This window comes from Eumetopias jubatus, unplaced genomic scaffold (genome assembly GCF_037043125.1).
Source record: "Eumetopias jubatus isolate StellerSeaLion01/CBP00866 unplaced genomic scaffold, mEumJub1_p1.0 scaffold_6, whole genome shotgun sequence".
Classification (NCBI taxonomy): domain Eukaryota; kingdom Metazoa; phylum Chordata; class Mammalia; order Carnivora; family Otariidae; genus Eumetopias; species Eumetopias jubatus.
The window spans coordinates 86,949,615-86,972,907 of record NW_028274812.1 but is presented as its reverse complement, the minus strand read 5'-3'; the positions used below and the strand labels follow the sequence as shown (position 1 = coordinate 86,972,907).

The 23,293-nt window shown below is 35.4% G+C and overlaps 1 protein-coding gene across 2 annotated transcripts in view; it reads left to right on the top strand.

Moving 5' to 3' along the window:
- The window catches only part of ADGRB3 (adhesion G protein-coupled receptor B3), a 723,536-nt gene that overhangs the window by 413,783 nt on the left and 286,460 nt on the right, over nt 1-23,293 (top strand). Inside the window, exons 14-16 of one of the 2 annotated variants that reach the window (XM_088024325.1) lie at nt 176-278; nt 13,195-13,238; nt 19,850-19,872. In XM_088024325.1, coding sequence (XP_087880451.1) covers nt 176-278; nt 13,195-13,238; nt 19,850-19,872 — 170 coding nt within the window. The remainder of the gene's footprint in view (nt 1-175; nt 279-13,194; nt 13,239-19,849; nt 19,873-23,293) is intronic. The other variant, XM_028097735.2, reaches the window with a different exon arrangement.

The following is a 23,293-nucleotide window of genomic DNA, read 5'->3' as shown; positions in this document are numbered from 1 at the left end:
TGAGTAGTACTTTAGTATCATGCTTAAAATCTGTTTGCCCAAGGTTTCTCTGTTTTCCTTAAGATACGTTAGGATATATTTATTTAACATGCATCCCAACACGTACTGAGCAGGAGGAATTCATACTTGTCATCGATCCTTTCTCCTTTTAATAATCATAATTACTCTGTTTCAGAAATTACACTGTTGTTAATTCCAAAATCATCGTGGTCACAATAAGGCCTGAACCCAAAACAACTGATTCGTTCCTGGAGATAGAACTAGCTCATCTGGCTAATGTAAGTATCGTCCATGTGGCATTGAGTTGCTTATAGAATTTACCTTTTAAAAAAGGTTAACACTCATTTGATTAGACCAAAACACATTTTTCTAGACTTTTTAGAGTTATAAACGAAGTGATTTGTCATGAAGGTATATATTATATGGAAACAAAATGCCGGGAGATACCAAGTGATGTGCATGCATTTTTGATAACTCTACTTCTGGTGCCTGTATAGTTTGAAATACTGTTTTTATCAAGTTTTATAAAAATGCAGAATTTTGTTTTTTTAAAAAAATACCAGATTATCCTATGCTTTTGTCCGTAATAAAACTCCCTTCAGTTTATCCAAGATAATAGTTACTAAATTGTTTATCTACGTACACATCTTTACTGGGCTCTGAGCCAAGCAGTGGAGGAGACCAAGATGAATAAGAACCTGTCTCACCACGTGGTGGGGAAGATTGCCACGAAAATACATAGGTTTAAGATGCATACGGCAGTAGAAGTTATAAACATAATACAAAGGGGAACAATTAACTTCAGAGTACCCAGAGTAGGAGAATGGGCGGGATGGCATATGAAAGTGCTAGGTCAAGGATCAGAGAAACCTACTTCAAACTACCTGGGTACTCCAGTAATCCAAATCTAAACCTCTCATTCCAGAATGACAAGAACGCTTTCTTGAATCCATCCAACTGCAACTGAAATTCTTTAAATCTTGTTCAGTCCTTCTGTAGAAATTTAAAATTTCTTATATTTTACACATTCACTTTAAATGCTTCAATCATTGATGAGTAGGGACAAGGAAAGTGATTCCTATTAAGGCTCTCCTGATTATACTTCGATACTCCCTGTATTAAACTGAGGCACTCTCATGTGTTGCATTACACAGTTTTTTTTAATTCCTTGAAAAGTTTCTGTGAAGCTGACCTTTACATACAAATAACAGAAGCACAGAGTGTCATTTTCCCAAATTGATAAATTTAATGAATGACATAACAGAATTTATACTCACATCCTTTAGTTTACAAAACCTATGTATTCTCTCCTATTTTATAATTTCTGTTTTCCAAAAAGAAAATCAATCTTGGTTTTATAAAAAATGACAATAATCTTCCCTGTAAACCACTTTTTACTAAAATGCCTCAGGCTTCCTAGATTGTTTAATGAAGATCTCAAATCTCTTAATAATGACTTTTAAACATCACAACTAATACTTAAACTATTAGGTCTTTTTCTGCTTTTGCCAAAATGTGACCATACCGGTTCTATTTAATTTCAAGAATGTGTTTTATTTCTATAAAATCTACCTCCTTTATACTAAGAATAATCTCATCTCTACCTAATCTCATCACTGCACTGAACGCTGGGAATTCCTTTAACATTAGTTTTGAGTAAGGAACTTATTTTTTTGTAGGTTCAAAATTTGTTTAAAAATATTTATTTACTTATGTGTTTGTTTTTATTGCTTATTATGGCAATGTCTATCAGTTATAATAAGCATTGGTAAAAAATAGGAAGAGAAACAAATTCCTCTAATTGCTTACAAAAAAAAAATGCAATGTCAGAATGGATATCGTGTTTCTTATGGAGAAAACACTTATGTAAGTGAACATCAACAAAACTTTCCTAAATAAAGTCACTATTGAGAATTTAAAGAACATATTAATTAAATGACTTTTTTTCATAAGTTGAAGAAAGGGTAACCTAACCTCAAAAATAGTGTTGATGAAACAGTCCCACTAATGTTAATTCAGTAAAACTATTTGAAATGAACAGATTTAAGCTTTGAGTCAAACTTCTCTTCTGCGGGGATATTCTGTCAGCCGATTTACAGAGGAGATAACCCGTGTACAGAAAATTACTTTTTACCTATGAAAACCAGAGTGTATCAACAATACATTTTAATTTAAGCACCAGCTAGACACTTAGAGTGACAGGGAAAGTCAGAATATAAGAATGGTGAGGTAATTACCACAAGTCACTTAGAACTAATTCTGTCTTTCAATATTTTGAGCCAATGAGTTGACCAGATTTTCAAAACAATATCATCTCCGCTCCAGAAGACCTCCATTTAAAAGAATATAGACAAATCTGTTGAAAGGGGGTCTGAGGGAGAAGGAGGGGAAGAAGAAAAGCTTACGCTGGAGAAGAAAATGCTGCCAGGTGTTCCCAGTCACTTCTGCTATCCCCTTGCTTGCAGTGCCCAGCTGCCCTCAGACACCAGCCTAACAACTACACGATGGAGGCTCTCTGGGTGACAGGATCCCTCATTTCTCCCCTTTATTTCTTTTATAAATATTTTCACACTTCATCCATACAATACAGCCCTTCTTGCTCTCCTGTTTTGAACTTCTAATGCTTGTTGTATTTACACTTATCACCCAAATTAGAGTTTGTAAAATACTCTACTACTCATTGAGGGAAGGGATATGTAACTGGTTTGTTGAGTATCCTAGTATTTATTACCAGTCTTATAAAAATATGCTTTGTATATTGATTTTAGCGTTTTTCCATTGAAGAGATCATTTAATTAGCCTATAGTGAAATATAATGGTCCCCGCTAAAATGTGAAAAAAAGATACATCTTAAATATGGAAATAGAAATTGATTAGAACAAACTGAAATTTTATTATAACTATATATATATAAAATCACTGTTTTTGCCTTCAAAATTGAACTATTTTAGATATGATATATTTCTAATATCAAGTTTACTTTCACCTATTTTCTTATATCAAAAGTATGTGCTGCACTTTCCTGAGCTCAGAAAACAGTAATGACTTCAAATTATATCTGTTTCATATGCCATGTAGAAAAATATGAAGAATGAGAATTAATAGTTATCGCGAGCCTAGGGAAAACCTGTTAACATTTCCTAATGTGTTCTTTTAAAAAGCTTTTTAACAAATAGCATTTAAAGTATATTAAATATAATAGGGCCCTTGGGAACTGGTAGAAATAGGTAGTAGAATATGGAATCTTGAAATTCCAAATTGTATTTAGCAAAGCCAATTGCAGTTTTACCCAGCTCATAAATCATTAATGACTAAGATGCTATTCTTTGTTCAGTTTTGGGGGGCTTATGGCTTTATTGTGATGACCTATAGAGTCGGGGTCTATAGTCCTTAGTGCTTAGGCATAGCAATTGCTTGCTTTTAAAAAAATATCAAATTTGCTTTCCCAGAAAAAGAATTTGACTTTTCGTGTTACTTAAGTTTTCTTCAGTGCGAGATTTATGGTTATCAATAATGTCAGATTATCTAATGCATAAGGAAAGTTACTAATTTTATGGAAAATAATTATTGAGTCCTAAGTAAGTATAGTAGAATGACCGTATATGCATGTATGCACACACACACACACACACACACACACACACACACACACAGCATTAGGATGCCTTGGATCTGACAGATCTGAGCCTGCTATGACTTTCCAAGGTGGATAACATCTCCATCTTTAAAGATGAGTTAAAAGAATAAGAAAATAAATGCATTTTAGTTAGCTCATGCTGTATCAACTTTGTTAGCCTGAAAATGCATTCTTTTTCCAAATTTAAGAATAATTTTATGTAGTTCCATTTCTAGTGGAAAGACAGATTGAACTGTGCTGGCCTGCAGTCTCTGCAGTCTTGCCTTTCTTTTTATTTCTTCCTCTGAGTAGACTCTGGTGGTCTAGGTAATATGATACTGCTGACTTTAAGCATTGAAAAAAAAAATCCAGGAAGTTTATTTGTAGTTCTCAAATTGGTCGTATTCACAAAAAATCTCATGGGAATTTGGGCTTGTAGGTTTTGTTTTCTTGGCCATACTTGTTTGCATACTAACAGGATCAAGCTAACAAACAAAGGAGTTTGTGTTAGTGTATAAACTAAAATTAATCATGAGCCACAGCCTTTGTAAATCATAGCTGAAAACACAATGGAAGACTATAATGAATATGCTTGTTACCGTTAGATAAGCACGAGAAACAATGAAGAGATTTCAACACTCATCGGTAGGTATTTTGATGAATATCAATTACTGATAACAACCTGAGGAATTAAAAATCACTTGGCAAACCTTAAGGAAGTTCAGTCTATGCATCTATAATTTCTATGAAGGGCTGTTTGTATCCCTTTACTTTTTGAATTACTTTTCTACCCTAGCTTTTGTCCATTTGGAAGATGTTTCTGATTTCTTTTTCCCCCTGCTTAAAGCTCTTGGTAACTTTTATGGAAAAGTCTTGAAATGTTAACTAGACAAGCAGATTGATGGCTCTGCCATCAGCAGAAATTGAGATAGAAGCTGTTCCCTAGGTACGCTTGGCTTTGTTTTTTGGGGTTTTTGTTGTTGTTGTTCTTGTTGTTTTGTTATATCCTAAATTCCTCAGTTTAAGTAAGCAACCTTCCCACTTACATTCCAAAATCAGTTTATTTTGATTCATAATACATAGTTAACATTTTTCAAAAAGATTTTAGAATAAGTACGCTATTTTTGGAGCAGCCATCAGCAAACTTTTTTCTTAGGAATCACATAGCAAATATTTTTAGACTTATGAGCCATAATGGCCTCTCTCCCGTCTACTCAGTTCTGCTGTTGGAGCATGAAAGCAACCAGACGCTATATAAACTGAGGGGTGTGGCTCTGCAATGAAATTTTATTTACAAAACTAGGTTGCCAGATTTGGATTCTAGGGTATGGAGTTAGTCAACCCCTATATGGTACACAAACTCATGCTCCCATCCCCCCAAAATGCCCATGTCCTAATCTCCAGAACCTATTGTATTCATGTCAAAAGGGACTTTGCAGATGTGGATTAAGGGTAAGGACATTGAGATGGGGAAATTATCTTGGATTATCTGGGTCGGTCCAATTTAATCACCCGAACCATTAAAAGTGGGTAACTTTTCCCTGTGGCTGTGGTCAGAAATACAACAATAGAGTCAACTACCATAGCTAACTTTGATGATGAAAGAAGAGGGCCTCGAGCAAGGGCTATAGGCAGCCTCTAAAAGCTGAAAACAACCCATGGTTGCCAACCAGGGAGGAAATGTGGACCTTAGTCCTACAACTGCAAGGAATTTTGCTGAAACCTGAATGAGCCTGAATATGGATTTATCCTTAGATCCTCCAGGAAGTAGTGTAATCCTGCCAATACTTTGATTTCAGCCTTGTCAAAATCTTGAGCAAGAGATCCAGCTGAGCTCACCAGACTTCTGACCTACAGAAACTGTGAAATAGTAAATTTATGTTGTTCTGTGCTGCTGTTTATGGTAATCTGTTACAGCAGCTGTAGAAAACTAATAACCCTGCATTGGAACATTGCAAAATTAATTTTAGATTCTGAAGATAATATATATGTAAACATTAATAGTGCCATTTTGAATCAGACATAATATAATACTGATGATATAGTATTCAGTAAGAATAATTAGCAACTAGAGATTAAATTTTGTCCTGCTGATTATCATACCAGCACTTTAGGAGCCTGATTAAAGGAATCACCAGACATGAGAGAATGGCTCTTGTGAAGGGGTTGTGAGATGTTAGGGAAAATCGGAGGATGCCACAGGACAGCACCACTGAGGCACCACAGGAAGGGCCCTGTGGAACCAGGTGCTGGACGTCAAGGGCAACTCTGGCATTTGTAGATATGTTGTGCTTTTGCAGCAATTTAGTAAAACTTCTCTGCTGGCAGCTGATAGACTGGAACAGTGCAAAATGCCACTGTTGCCCTTGCCTTTGCTACATCCCATAAAAGTATTATTAATATACATTATAATATCCTCTTGGCTGTAAAAGGAAAAGACTTAAGCTGTTATGTGTTATCTATATGAAATCTAGTTATTTAACTGTTTTTTTAAAGTTATTTGCCACTCCAACTCATAGCAAATACTTGGAGAGTTTCTGCCCCTAGAAAACCCATGTGTTTTTGGAAGGTGCACCAGACTCCTGTGCAGACATTGTTGGAAATGATGTAATCATATAATCCTACATGGATAAGACACTCTAAGATACCTACATGGAGGCAATGATTTTCTTTGAAGAACACACATACAAATAATCCCTGATAGTGGTTTGACTTTTTACTATTTCCCATATGTCAAATAGGCAGTATTCACTGAATGTACATTCAGGTTAGTGATATATCTCAGAAATTAGAGAAGCAAGCTCTTATCATATCCACAAAAATAGTGTCATCTGGTTAATGTGGGCTAGTGAGTAACCACATAGCAGAAGCTGAATTAAATATATGCTGTTTCTTTATGTTCCAATTAAGTAGCTGCCAACTCCTCAAGAAGCTATGCAACATGGATGCGACTCATCCTGTTAAAACAATATTCTGCATTTCTCACTTCAGTGGTCTTTATGTCAGTCTGCTTAGTGAAAGCCAGTTCCTTCTCCTCCACATTGACTGGTTCTCAATGTGATGCTTTCTACAGAACCCCCATGAATCTATCCAAAAATCCCTTTATATCCATTCTCCCATTAAGTAAGAACACAGTATTGCATACCCTTTCAAAAAAGAAGAAAAAAGAAAAAAAGAGAGAGCGTTAGAACCAGATTTAGTTGTTTATAAGTATCATTTAAAAATACAAAAATATGGAACGGTACTTCCCATACTTTAAAAAAGGATTTGAAGAACATTCAACAGATCATTTTCTTTTGTTGAGTTTCATACACTTTTTTCAATATACCACCCTTGGGTGGTATATTACACTTTCAGGGACTATGAAGCCGTTTATATGTTAAAAGAAGTACTCTCACTGATCAGCTCTTAGTGACCTTTCATAGATTTGACTATGGAAAAATTTACATCCACAAGATCTAACCTCCCCTAGCATACATTCCTTAGATTTTTTAAATGTGTCTTTTCTCAAGTAGTATTAGAATTATATGCAAGATATAAAATAGTCTTTTGTGGGTCAGGTCAATCATTTTGGAAATGTTCTCAAGGGATTCCCAAAATCTATTTGTGCAGCTATATAACTACAATTAAGCTTTAGTGGGGAAAGAAAGGGAACATAAGCTTAGCAAAACCCACATATTTTTAATGCAATGCCTTTATGTCTAAAATTCTGAAAATTAAAGAAAGTGAAGTGTCCATTGAACAATCTTCCTCCCATCTGCATTCAAGAAGTCAATGTGCAATGCACTAGAAGATGTGACAGAGGGAGTCATCCTGGAACATCTAAGTCAGAAAACTGGAAATGTTGATAGACTTCTGATGAAGTCACTGCCCTTCTTCATGCCCTTAGATGCCTCCTCTGTTTGCTTGCTTTGTCTCTATAGACAAGAGGATATATTGTTTTAAGAGGAATATGAAAGGTAAAAGAAAGTTAAAATGTTTCCAGACTTGGAAGTTGCTATGGCATATGAGCACTAAACATTTGAAAGTTTGAAGAAGAACAGGGTAAAGAAACCAATTAATTTCTGTTGTGTGTGTCTTGAGAAGCATTTCTTCAGATTTGATGTGGATAGAAACTGTGTTGGGTGGAGGCAGTAATAATTAAAATGCACATTCCTAGGAATAGCCCCAATCTCAAAATTTGTGGAGCCAAGGACTCTAAATTTTTAATAAGCATCCCAGTTGATTCTAGAGTAGGTCCAAAGAAAATCACTGGAAAACGCTAAGATAGCAAGAGTGTAATAAGCATAGCATGTGGATTGAATTTACTCAGAAATGAATAACACCAAAGAAAAAATAAAGAAACTTGGTCTTCATTCATTTTTACTGTGACTTTACTGTTATCTTTTCTGTGATCAACTTCCTTCAGATCTCTGCTCAAATATCATCTTATTGGTGAAGGCCTCCAAGCATATAAAATTGCAACTCACTCACTTCCCAGTCTTTCCTGTCATTGTGATTTACACATAGCACAGATTACCATCATAGCACAGATTACCATCCAGCATATTATATATTTATGTGTTTATGTTATTTGTCTCTCTCTCTGCCTCCTTCACTATAGTTAAGTCTATGAAGCAAAAATTTTGTTTTGTTCACTGCTGTATCCTCAGTGCTTCAAAGGGTACCTGGAATGTAATAGGTGTTTACTAAGTGATTTTTGTATGAATGACTAAATGAAATTTACCATAGTAAGAGTAATTTACCATAGGTAGATGTATTTAGGATATTCTATAGCGGGAAAAAAAACTACTTGGAAGACAGTTTTGAAAGAAGAAAAGGAATTCACTTATGAATGTCATTCAAGAATCACTGTGGGCTAGAACTAGAAAGGATGTCCAAATCCCCTATTCTATTAGAAAAAAAAAAAAAGTTACGCAGACCAAAGGAAAAGAGAGAACCACCCATAGAAATACATTGACAAAGCCGGTGATATACTGTTAAATAGGCATATTGGTTTGTTGATGTGGAAACAGGAGAGAAGTAAATGAAGTAAAGTAAAAAACAGCGAAGACTATTAAAGAAACTTGGAAGTTGTGTGTTAAACAATGGTAATGAGGAAATTTGGGTCATGCTACATGTTTTAAATGCCTTAAAATCAGGTGAGTAGAAATATTTAACTTGAGTTCAACTATTCTGTTTTGAATGGGGTCAAGAGAGACAGTTTTTTGTTGTTGTTTCTTTGTTTGCTTGTTTTACCAAAAATGTGTTTTTCAAGAAAAGAGTATACTTTCGAAAAGTTTTCAGTATATGCAATTTTAATATTTTAAGTGTCAATGAGATTGACAGCTTTGTAAATGAATTTTGTTAAGCACACTTGTCTCATTTGGTTGAGAATTGTTTGCTTCCTTAGTTTAATGCATTTCTTAAATCTACTTCTATAGGCTAGTGCACAGCTCGCCTATTTTCCTCTTGTTCCTGTGATTATGTTTTGTTACTGTCTGTTGGGCTCACCATTTCCTGTTATCGATTTCCTGTAAATTCCTCATAACAGATCTTGTAGCAGAGCACCTTTGAGAAAAGTATCTAAAAATTATAACAAATATTTTACAAGTGGTTTCCCAGCAGAACCTTTTAGCCAGTTTTTTTTTTTCCATGTTTAGGATTCATTCATCATTGATGTTTGCTTTATGTTTCCCATTGCACGTTCTTTTTCCTTAAGCAATTGGTCTATCCAGATACTAAGATTCCTCAAATTTGTTTGTTCTGCTTATTTTTCTAAACTTCAAATATTTAAATAATTGACCTCAGCTCACAGACTTACATGTTGGTAACTGCACTAGAATGAACGCTCACAGAGGGGTGTCTGTCTGTCGTGTAGGTTCCAGAATGCATAGTGAAACACAAGATTGAGTGGTGCATTTTGGGACCTATAATAATTCTCACATGGACGCTTTTTAAATTTTCACAAGGACAAGAAGAGAGAGAAGTATGAGATAAGATCCAAGAGATGAGGGGTGAAGAAGGTAGAAGATAAAACTAAGGTTAACAATGGCATGGATTAAGGGTAGAATAAGCATTTCTCACCTTTATACTTTTATCTGAAAGTGGAAATCACTTTCTTCAGGACATTAAAAAGGAAAGATATCCAAACAATTAAGGTCATATTATATTTCTCTTATAATATTATTTTCTGTTGTAACCTGTTATGAATTCTGAATATGAAATATTAATCCTATAATCAGTATCCTATATTGGTTTATATAGAGATTTAACTTTATCTAACTCATACATTACTAAAAGAAGTGAACTAGATTCAGAAGAACTACTATCTCAGGTTCTTCACCCATAATTAGTTTCTATATTCATGAAATATATACTCCCATACCCCTCATTGTGATATTTCAAGGATAATGTATTCTCTACAAAGTGTTCTGAGGTCTTTTGAACAAATCCCCTGATAAAATGTAGTATAGCTTTATGATGCAACATTGTAGTTATGCTAAGGATTTCTTAGAAAGTCACAGATTGAATGAAAATTTCAGCTAAAACCAGATAGGTTCTCATGGGACAGAGGAAGAAAACTATCTGGGGGAAAAAAAGGAAAGAAAACAGTTTGAAGCACCATCTCCTTCTATGACCCTCCCCAGATCTAGACCTCATGTAGAACCTCATTAACACTCACTTACTTGATGAAACTTGGTCTAACACAAACCATGATGCCCCTCATTTCTCCCTTACATGGTATGACTAGTGACACTTATAAAAACAAGGCTCTTTGTTGTTATATAAATATTGCATATGTGTGTTCCTCATCAACCTCTTTAAGACTATAACCTTTTTCAGGGAAGGAGCCTCTTTATGCTCTAAGAGCATAGTTTATAGGTATGAGCATTTGACAAGAAGAAAGATACCTTGGGTATGCAGTCTTTGAGGGATTTTTGGTAATGGTGTTAAAATATTGGGATTAGTCAAATGTCTTAATTAAAATGAAAAATAAAATTGGGGTGGATTTCACAAATTTTGGAATCACTATTTTTAATGTTTATTTCTAGTGAAATGCTAGAACAGATCCAGCAAACAGCACTTAGAAAGACAACATTTTACACAGAGCCTGCCTAGACTTTTAAAGAGGTTGTTTTGCCAGATATACCTCAGTGATCATATACTAAGACAAGACTGAGGGGTGGGGGGTGGCAGTCATGGAGGGAGCATGTCCACCTATGGAACAGAGCCAGTAGCCTGTTTCAGGATTGTAACTTTTATCTGCCTTGGCCTAGTCATCATTTTTATTAATGACTTGGTTGGATGAGGACATAGATACCATGCTTGTTTCTTAATCCTGTAAAGATTAAAAAGTTTTGAATCAATGGTGAATGTATGGGATGTCAAAATCAGGATTCAAAAAGTCTCTCCTAGACTTCAGTGTATAAGTAATCAAGCTGAGGAAGAGACTCCCAAAATATCTGATACAGTCTTAGCTTGCATTATTAGGAATATGGCACCTACAGGGGAGGGGCAATAGCACCACTTTGTTCTGCCCAGGCAGGACACATATGGATGGTTTCCCTAAACATACCTCAAAAGTATGTGCTCTTGGGCGCCTGGTTGGCTCAGTCGTTAAGTGTCTGCCTTCAGCTCAGGTCATGATCCCAGGGTCCTGGGATCGAGTCCCACATCGGGCTCCCTCCTCAGCGGGAAGCCCGCTCTCCCTCTCCCACTCATGCTGCTTGTGTTCCTGCTCTCGCTATTTCTATCTCTGTCAAATAAATAAATAAAATCTTAAAAAAAAAAAGTATGTGCTCTAGGAAATGAGTAATGTGGAGAATGAGAGAACTTGAAACCAATAGAGTACGTTTACTAAAGAAGAGGACTCTCCAGGGGTAGAATAGCATGTGTAGATATCTAAAGATAATCATGTAAAGGAAGAATTATTAGGCTAGTTTCAAAGGGCAAAATAAGGTCCAAAGAATGTGACAGACCGACAGAAAGAAAACAGACAATTAGTACTCTTTAAAACAGAAAGCACTTCCCAAGATAATGGAAACCTCACTGCATCATCCTGAGGGTCAGGGTGGCCACTCATACATATAAAATTATTGAACTGAATAAAAATTTGGCACTTTTTTTTACATAGTTTCAATAGACATGATTCTATACAAAAATAATCTGTTGATTAAGAAGATATTGCAAGCCATGATGTATAAACTTGTCAAATCCCTATGTTGTACACCTGAAACTAATGTAACATTGTCTGTGAACTATTTAAAAAAAAAAACAAAACAAAACACTTTGCCTTGGTCTAGATGTGGCCACATCTGCATTTTCTTTCAATCGATTTCAAAAGAATGAGATGGTCTTTAAAAGATAACAATAGCTCTACTGGGACTTTAGCGTTTTTACACTTTAGATTAGGTTTATAGGAAGGAAATGATTAAACTTGATATTTCTTTCCAAATTCAAAAGAATATCCCATGTTATGGTTCCATCTCCATCTTCACTCAATAGGTGTAATTATTATAATTAAGGAGACATACAAAGGGGTTATTAAATAGTGGATCTGGTTTAGTTCATGCTAATTGTGAAATACACCCCAAGAGGGCAGCCATGAATGACTTGCTAGGGGGTAGGCAGCGTGGTGGGGCAGAGGAATTTGCATATCAGGTACAAATTTATACTTAAAATCCCTTTTAATGAAATTTATATTCTTCATACTTTAAGGGAATGCTGTGAGGTGCATCGATTTTTATTGCATTCATCATCATTTTTTTTTTAAAGATTTTATTTATTTATTTGAGAGAGAGAGAATGAGAGATAGAGAGCACGAGAAGAAAGAGGGTCAGAGGGAGAAGCAGACTCCCCGCTGAGCAGGGAGCCTGAGGCAGGACTCGATCCCGGGACTCCAGGATCATGACCTGAGCTGAAGGCAGTCGCTTAACCAACTGAGCCACCCAGGCGCCCACATTCATCATCATTTTTGAATAAAATGTTCCTTTTAAAAAAATACAGCCATTAATAATGAACACCTTTTTAGAAAAAAAAGAAGAAGAAGAAGCTATTGCAATCCAACACACTCTCTGGAAATGGACAGTTAATGCAACCATCTCTTGCCCCGAGGAAGGTGACAACTAGAGGCTAATGAGGGTGGTGGTGGTGTTTGTTCCTGTGCATAATACAGAATGTTTCCCTGTGATTTCCATTTTGTAGATATTTTGGTCTTCTGAAAAGAAATAATCCAGCAATTAATATTTTACAGGTAAAAAAATGAAATCTATTAGAAATTAGGTAATTTCTAAATTATCAAAATATGGACCTTGTGCTAGATGAGAGCTTCACTTTCAATTTTCAAAGAAAAACTAAATATAGGTTATGACGTTTGTAATAAATGTATTGTTTTCATGACGAGAATTTCATAAAATGCATCAACAAGTCTGAGAAAGGACATACAAATTTTTTATGCAAAAAAAAATAGAGATGGGATCTTGAAAGTATCATAATGCAAGATAAGAAATCTGCCATTCTGTTTGCATTTCACAGAAACCTTCCATTTTTGTTGTATGTATTCAAGAGACATTTCTTCTTTCTCTGCTTATTTTTAGGGTACTTTGAATCCCTATTGTGTGTTATGGGATGACTCAAAAACGTAAGTGACAGATGTTTTCTTATATTACTTTGGGTTAAATATTCAAAGCACATTAAGTTATTTCAGCTTCCTGCTAGTCAACAGGAATATGATAAGTTAGTGGGATGTGAGTTACACTCAGAAAACATTCTCCCTTTTGAATCTGTAGGACGGGATGATGAATGTGTTTGTGTGTGATGATGCCATCAGATTACGTCCCAAGATAGGATTGCACTACCTAATATGTAAGGCACATTGCAATGCAAATTTCATGAGGATTTTTTAAATGCTCTGGTATTTTAAAATCATAGAAGCTCAAATGCTATTGCAACATTTTGTCCTAGTCATTCAGCTTAGCATTGCAGGATAAAATAGAAATCTCTATGGTCATTTAGCCAATACATTACTTGCATGACCTTGAATCTATTATCAGAGTAATGTGATATTTATCTGGCCCTTCCAAACTGCTTTGTTATAAAAACATTGAGTGACATTTAATTTTCTTATTCATATATTTTATAAATTCATGAAGACAAAGGAAAACAATTGCAATAAATAAGGATTAATAATTCTTCAAGGCATTCCTTTGTACAAGTAATTGCAATATATCTCATCAAAATCATCTTAGTCTCATCAGTAATTCTATGAGATTTAAGGAAGTTCTCACAGAGCAGAAAAATCCTGATTAAGTGTTAATTAGACACTTATATTTTAAATACTTATGTACATTTATTTCCAGATTATACAACCTTTTTTTTGTTTTGTTTTGCATGGAGGGGAGATAAACATCAATCAGTCCCAAAGGCTAATACCGCCATGTGGGTGCTGTCAGATAGGGTACCACGTTGTTGAGTTCTAGGTATTCTAAGATTTTCCCCAGTGTTCTTCACCCTAAATCTGATCTACAGCTGAGGTTTTATTATGTTATTTCCATCTCACCAGTAACTGTACTGGAGAGTCTAGAAGAAAGACATAATTAGAATTCCAGGTAAAGAAGAAACCCAATGGATGTGGTTATTTCTAGGGTACTGATAGAGTTTACATTATAGTATTTAGGTGGCTGATGAATCAATAATATTGGGCATATTATTTGCTGTAGTTTCTGATATTCTAGGGATCCTCTTCTCCAAAGAATTTTAGTGCCATGTGGAGGATCCACGTTGCCCTGGTGATAACATGCCCTGGATTTCCTCACTGATGTCATTATTTTTTCTTTTTGAAACACAATACAGAAATCCATGATAGTGGGGTGCCTGGGTGGCTCAGTCATTAAGCGTCTGCCTTCAGCTCAGGTCATGATCCCAGGGTCCTGGGATTGAGCCCCATGTCGGGCTCCCTGCTAGGCGGGAAGACTGCTTCTCCCTCTCCCACTCCCCCTGCTTGTGTTCCCTCTTTCGCATCCTCTCTCTCTGTCAAGTAAATAAAATAAAATCTTAAAAAAAAAAAAAAGAAATCCATGGTAGAAAAATTTTTGCAAGCTTTGCTCTCTACCAATAGCCAGAGAAGACTCTAGGAGTATGTTCTGAGGCACTGTTTAGTCCTTTATATAGCCAAGGGAAGAATGAAATTCTACAAAAATCTAATTGAATATTTTCTACTTAAAAAAATATGCCATCTTAAACTCCTGATTATAGCTACTTGCATATCTTCATGAATAATAACCAACTTGGATGTAGTTTTATTATCTTTTTAGTGGTAGAATGTGCTTCATTGTTAATCCAAACAGGGGAAGTGTTAGTTATTCCTAAAGACCTTTGGAACTGTTAAAGGAATACTATGAGAAGAAACAGCATTCCCCTATTGTGTGACTCTCTTGGTTTCCTTTCACAGAATGTCTAAGGTTTTAATTTTAATTTAGAAATTAAAGGTTAGCACTAATCTCGGGAATCAATCACACTCTCCAACATCTGCTAAAACATCATTCTTATCCATGACAAAACAAACAAGCACCCCCATGTCTTAGCTTTACAAAAGTCAACTTTTAAGTTGTCCTTGAAAAAAACTATTCAGTCAGAGGTGTGGTTAGCTGCCTTTCAAAGGAGATTATTTGAAGAGATCAGTGTAGTTCATGTTTCCTTGATGTACCTGAAAAGTAATCAAAACTGACAGAACTTCTGTCCCATCACACTTTTTACCAGAGTGTTTTATCATTAAGTTATTTTTCTGGGTGAGTTTTAAACAATGAAGGTTAAGACAACTTTATTTTCTTCACGTTTGTTTTATTTTGATCATGTTCTTATATAGACATAATAGCTTTACCAGTGCAGTGATTTCAACTTTGAGTATAAGTGCTCTAAGTATAGTTAGTAGTGAATAGATATGGCTACTAATTTTTGTACAGAAAAGAGTTGACTTAAATGATGTTTTCAAGATTGCAATAATAAAGTTGAAATTAGAAGTTGTCTAATAATTTTGGTTTATGTTATCAGATTGTCTTACCTTTTTCATTGAGGTATAATTGATATATAACATTATATTTGGCTCAGTGATTTGTATATTGCAAAATGATCACCACAATAAGTCTAGTTAACATCCATCACCACACAGAGTTACAACTTTTTTTCTTGTGATGAGAATTTTAATGATTTACTCTCTTAGCAACAGTCAAATATGCAACACAGTATTAACTATAATCACTATGTTCTCAATTATATCCCCATGGCCTGTTTATTGTATAACGGGAAGTTTCTACCTTTTGACCTCCTTCACTCATTTTGTCCACCCCATATTTCCCTCCCCTCTGGCAACATCAAATTGCCTTACTTTTAATTTTTTAATTATTTTTATTATAAAATTAATATCTGAGTATCTTTTACTTATAAAACTTTAAAACATAACTGCTAAGGCAAAAGTCCCCATTAATCATTACCAACTTGGGTGTCTACATCCACTCATCTCCCCAAGGGAGATTTACATTTTGTTATGTATAATTTCAGGTATCCACTTATGCATTGACATATGTATGCAGCCATAGAAATTAATACTATTGTTACATAAATAATATCATACAGTATGTAACACTGGCATCCTCAATTTTTAATTCCACAATATGTTGTGGAAACTTTAAAACTGTACTACATATGTTACACTTTCTTGTATGTACTACATTATATAGATATATAATAATTGATCTAGTATTCCTAATATTGATGGCGTTGAGGTGATTTTCAACTTATTTAATGAAATGAACTGTGCTTCTGTGTCCCTCCTTGTATATTCCTTCTTGAGGTTGTCTCTGACCATCCAGTCGAAAGTGTTACTCTCTTATTCTATCACCTGATTTTATATTCTTCACAGCATGCATTCCTACTTCCTTATTTATTTTTGTTTGCTTATTGTCTGTCTCCCCCACTAGGAAGTAAATGCCACGAGAGAGATAATTTATCTTTCTTGTTCATCACTGCACTCTTAATGCCTAGGACACCTGCGCACAGTATATATTCAATAAGTACTTCAACTGGTTAGTTTTGCACAACAATAAATATTTGCATATTTCTCAGGTACTGTTTCTCTTTAAGAATTATTTCCATTTATGTTTCATCTTATTAGTTCCAGCAACAATTAGACCTAACATTGGAAGTTTAAAGGGAAAATGCTTCAGCTTGGTACAATACTGAGGTCCATTATAAATGGTCAATTTTATTTCTAATGATAATCTGTTACCCTGATAATCCCAATCAAAGATATTTTATTTCATTTTATTTTATTCAAACCAATCAGAATAAAATAATTTTAGACAATTTCAAAACATATTTTTATCTTGCTTTGGCTAACTAACTGACAGGATGCAGAAAATGTTTCATTATGGGTGACCCATGTAATAAATTGAAAGTACTTTCTCACTTCAGAAATAGGCTTTTTTGGTTAAGAGAAGTGTTTCTTTTTAAATGTTTAAATGTTTTCTTTTAATATAGCTAACAAAGTTATCATTAGGATAATAGTTTGCACATTCTTTGAGATACTCTAAATTTAGATTTTGAGTATTAGATCATGTGTGATGACTACATTTCCTGGAAAACCCGTAATTAACCTGTGGTCTTTTAATTAACCTGTGGTCTTTCTCCATGGGTCTGAGTAACACCATCTGATGCTATCAGGTCTGTGAAGGATCATGTTTGTTTTCAGAAAATGTTTCAGAGTGTCAATCATGTGAATTTTAATTATAATTTTGTAACTATGCTGAACAGTTTTATCAATCCATTTATAACTTATGTGCCTCCTTGTGGTTGAAAACAGAAACTTTTAATGGGCTTTCCATTTTTCTACATTTCAAATTGATTTATTGCAGTTGGGAGTAGCAATAGTCACATTTTGACTGAGACTGATACTGGCTTGTTTTATCTCAAAGTTAAGTAATTGAACTGAAGTGATTCCTCTCCTTTGCTTCTATTATCTATTTAGCTTCTATTTCTTCATCCCCAGGACTTTTCCCTCTCTTTTGTCATTTATATTAGAAGTCACCATTTCATTTACCTGACAATATGATTCCTAAAAATATAAAACTAACACTCTGGCCTCATGCCATCACTCTAGAGGGGTTACCATCTTTTTCTTTGCCCTTTAGGTGACTGACCTACTTATGCCATTATGGAGACATGATGTCATAACTTAAAAAGAAAAGATCTATTAGCTTTTAGAAGTTTGACACAATTATACAAAGCATTACTCTCATTGGGAAACCAACCTTTCCCCTCCAAGTGATAACCAAATGATAAAGCTCTAACATAAGGCCTCATTCACACTGTCAGACTCCGCAAATTGATATGGACAGAACTTGAAAGAACAAGGGAGAGATCTAGTTGGAGACTTAATTTACACAATAGTTAAGAAAGAAAGTAGACAAAGAACAGCTATGCAAAACAGTAATATGATGGTCCTCTTGTTTTAGAGGACATATGGAAGCATCTTTACAGACCTGCAATTACCTAACTGAAATCTTTTCTTGAACAGCAGTGAAAAAAGGAAGTCTCTCTTCAAAATATTCAGCATACATATAGCCATGATTCCAATAGATCACTATTTCTAGAATTTCTTAGTGATCCTCTCCCTCTGCCCCTCCCCCCACTTTTGTATGCACACACTCTCTCAAATAAATAAAATAAAAAAATCTTTAAAATATGTTAAACTGTAATGGAGTACATCATGGTAGTAAGTACTTTGGAAATAAATTATGTGATTATATTATAAACATATGGTTATTCAGCCTTCCAAATTAACATTATTATGCGCAACTTCTAATATGTCCAATATATGTCCTAGGTGTCAACATGTTCATTTTTACTGGATAGTCTCTAAGGTCATGTTTGCCCTTCTGTAGTGAGTGGTAAGAAATAAATAACTCTTTCTGACTGGCATTTACTATAATTTTGTCTCAGTAGGTATATTCAGAGCCCATATGGATCTAACTGCAGAAGCAATTAAGATGTCAGGATTCCATGGGAATTTCCCACTATCCATTCAGTGATCAATTCTTAAATAATATCAAACTATGTTATTATGCTTTATTTCCTTTCATTATACTCACACTAACAGAAATGAGAATATCAGACTTTTACATTATCAAAATACTTAGTCCTTGTAAATTAAAATTGGCCAATCTCCAATAACAAATATTGTATCATGGGTCAAAAATAATCACACCCAAATTCTTAACAGTTATTTGTTTTCAGATTTATCATTGATAAAATGTTGCTTTTGTTTGCAAAAATCTGTGCGTTTTTAAAAATACTACAAAATCAATAGAAAAACCATAATAATTTGAGAAAATAGCAAGACAAAGATCTTGGTAGGAAACTAAATGGAGCTTTCTTTACTTTTATTTTTCTGTCTTAGACTGTACATTATTTTTTATTGTTATGTTAATCATCATATATTACATCATTAGTTTTTGATGTAGTGTTCCATGATTCATTGTTTGTGCATAACACCCAATGCTCCATGCAGAACGTGCCCCCTTGAATACCCATCACCAGGCTAACCCATCTCCCCACCCACCTCCCCTCTAGAACCCTCAGTTTGTTTTTCAGAGTCCATTGTCTCTCATGGTTCGTCTCCGCCTATGATTTACTCCCCCTCATTCTTCCCCTCCTGCTATTTTCTTTTTTGTCTTTTTTCTTAACATATGTTGCATTATTTGTCGCAGAAGTACAGATCTGTGACTCAACAGTCTTGCACAATTCACAGTGCTCACCATAGCACATACCCTCCCCAATGTCTATCACCCAGCCACCCCATCCCTCCCACCCCCCACCACTCCAGCAATCCTCAGTTTGTTTCCTGAGATTAAGAATTCCTCATATCAGTGAGGTCATATGATACATGTCTTTCTCTGATTGACTTATTTCACTCAGCATAAGACCCTCCAGTTCCAGCCACATTGTTGCAAATGGCAAGATCTCATTCATTTTGATGGCTACATAATATTCCACTGTGTATATATACCACCTCTTCTTTATCCATTCATCTGTCGATGGACATCTTGGCTCTTTCCACAGTTTGGCTATTGTGGACATTGCTGCTATAAACATTGGGGTGCACGTACCCCTTCGGATCCCTACATTTGTATCTTTGTGGTAAATACCCAGTAGTGCAATTGCTGGATCGTATGGTAGCTCTATTTTCAACTGTTTGAGGAACCTCCATACTGTTTTCCAGAGTGGCTGCACCAGCTTGCATTCCCACCAACAGTGTAGGAGGGTTCCCCTTTCTCCACATCCCCGGCAACATCTGTCGTTTCCTGACTTGTTAATTTTAGCCATTCTGACTGGTGTGAGGTGGTATCTCATTGAGGTTTTGATTTGGATTTCCCTGATGCCGAACGATGTTGAGCACTTTTTCATGTGTCTGTTGGCCATTTGGATGTCTTCTTTGGAAAAATGTCTGTTCATGTCTTCTGACCATTTCTTGATTGGATTATTTGTTCTTTGGGTGTTGAGTTTGATAAGTTTTTTTTATAGATTTTGGATACTAGCCCTTTATCTGATATGTCATTTACAAATATTTTCTCCCATTCTGTCGGTTGTCTTTTGGTTTTGTGGACTGTTCCTTTTGCTGTGCAAAAGCTTTTTATCTTGATGAAATCCCAATAGTTCATTTTTGCCCTTGCTTCCCTTGCCTTTGGCGATGTTTCTAGGAAGAAGTTGCCTCAGCTAAGGTCGAAGAGGTTGCTACCTGTGGTGTCCTTTAGGATTTTGATGGACTCCTGTCTCACGTTTAGGTCTTTCAACCATTTGGAGTCTATTTTTGTGTATGGTGTAAGGAAATGGTCCAGTGTCATTCTTCTGCATGTGGCTGTCCAATTTTCCCAACACCATTTGTTGAAGAGACTGTCTTTTTGCCATTGGATATTCTTTTCTGCTTTGTCAAAGATAAGTTGACCACAGAGTTGAGGGTCCATTTCTGGGCTCTTGATTCTGTTCCATTGATCGATGTGTCTATTTTTGTGCCAGTACCATACTGTCTTGATGATGACAGCTTTGTAATAGAGCTGGAAGTCTGGAATTGTGATGCCACCGGCTTTGCTTTTCTTTTTCAACATTCCTCTGGCTATTCGGGGACTCTTCTGGTTCCATACAAATTTTAGGATTATTTGTTCCATTTCTTTGAAAAAAGTGGATGGTATTTTCATGGGGATTGCATTGAATGTTTAGATTGCTCTAGGTAGCATTGACATCTTCACAATGTTGGTTCTCCCAATCCATGAGCATGGAACGTTTTTCCATTTCTTTGTGTCTTCTTCAATTTCTTTCATGAGTATTTTACAGTTTTCTGAGTACAGATCCTTTGCCTCTTTGGTTAAATTTATTCCTAGGTATCTTATGGTTTTGGGTGCAATTGTAAATGGGATCGACTCCTTGATTTGTCTCTCTTCTGTCTTATTGTTGGTGTATAGGAATGCCACTGATTTCTGTGCATTGATTTCATATCCTACTATCTTACTGAATTCCTGTATGAGTTCTAGCAGTTTTGGGGTGGAGTCTTTGGGTTTTCCACATACAGTATCATATCATCTGCAAAGAGTGAGAGTTTGACTTCCTCTTTGCTGATTTGGATGCCTTTGATTTCTTTTTGTTGTCTGATTGCTGTGGCTAGGACTTCTAATAATATGTTGTATAGCAGTGGTGAGAGTGGACATCCCTGCCGCGTTCCTGACCTTAGGGGAAAAGCTCTCAGCTTTTCCCCATTGAGAATGATATTTGCTGTAGGTTTTTCATAGATGGCTTTTATGATATCGAGGTATGTACCCTCTATCCCTATACTCTGAAGAGTTTTGATCAAGAAAGGATGCTGTACTTTGTCAAATGCTTTTTCTGAATCTATTGAGAGGATCATATGATTCTTGTTCTTTCTTTTGTTAATGTATTGTATCACGTTGATTGATTTGCGGATGTTGAACCATCCTTGCAGTCCAGGGATAAATCCCACTTGGTCATGGTGAATAATCCTTTTAATGTACTGTTGGATACTATTGGCTAGTATTTTGGTGAGAATTTTTGCATCCATGTTCATCAAGGATATTGGTCTGTAATTCTCCTTTTTGTTGGGGTCTTTGTCTGGTTTTGGGATCAAGGTAATGCTGGCCTCATAAAATGAGTTTGGAAGTTTTCCTTCCATTTCTATTTTTTGGAACAGTTTCAGGAGAATAGGTATTAATTCTTCTTTAAATGTCTGATAGAATTCCCCTGGGAAGCCATCTGGCCCCGGGCTTTTGTTTCTTGGGAGATTTATGATGACTGCTTCAATTTTCTTAGTGGCTACAGGTCTGGTCAGGTTTTCTATTTCTTCCTGGTTCAATTTTGGTCGTTGATACATCTCTAGGAATGTACACATTTCTTCTAGGTTATCTAATTTGCTGGCATAGAGTTGCTGATAATATGATCTTATATGTTTGTATTTCTTTGGTGTTGGTTGTGATCTCTCCTCTTTCTTTCATGATTTTGTTGATTTGGGTCATTTCTCTTTTCTTTTTGATAAGTCTGGCCAGGGGTTTATCAATCTTGTTAATTCTTTCAAAGAACAAGCTCCTAATTTCATTGATCTGTTCTACTGTTCTTTTGGTTTCTATTTCATTGATTTCTGCTCTGATCTTTATTATTTCTCTTCTCCTGCTGGGTTTAGGCTTTATTTGCTGTTCTTTCTCCAGCTCCTCTAGGTGTAGGGTTAGGTTGTGTATTTGAGACCTTTCTTGTTTCTTGAGAAAGGCTTGTATTGCTATATACTTTCCTCTCAGGACTGCCTTTGCTGTATCCCAAAGATTTGGAACAGTTGTGTTTTCATTTTCATTGGTTTCCATGAATTTTTTTAATTCTTCTTTAATTTCCTGGTTGACCCATTCATTCTTTCGTAGGATGCTCTTTAGCCTCCATGTATTTGAGTTCTTTCCAACTTGCTCTTGTGATTGAGTTCTAGTTTCAAAGCAATGTGGTCTGAAAACATGCAGGGAATGATCCCAATCTTTTGGTACCAGTTGAGACCTGATTTGTGACCTAGGATGTGATCAATTCTAGAGAATGTTCCATGGGCACTAGAGAAGAATGTGTATTCCATTGCTTTGGGATGGAATGTTCTGAATATGTCTGTGAAGTCCATTTGGTCCAGTGTGTCATTTAAAGTCTTTATTTCCTTGTTGATCTTTTGCTTAGATGATCTGTCCATTTCAGTCAGGGGGGTGTTAAAGTCCCCCACTATTATTGTATTGTTGTCAATGTGTTTCTTCGCTTTTGTTATTAATTGCCTTATATAATTGGCTGCTCCCATGTTAGGGGCATAGATATTTACAATTGTTAGATCTTCTTGTTGGATAGACCATTTAAGTAGGATATAGTGTCCTTCCTCATCTCTTATTACAGTCTTTGTTTGAAAATCTAATTTGTCTGATATAAGGATTGCCACCCCAGCTTTCTTTTGGGGTCCATTAGCATGGTAAATGATTTTCCACCCCCTCACTTTCAATCTGGGGGTGTCTTTGGATCTAAAATGAGTCTCTTGCAACAGCATATTGATGGGTCTTGTTTTTGTTTTTGTTTTTGTTTTTTTTAAAGATTTTATTTATTTGAGAGAGAGAGAATGAGAGATAG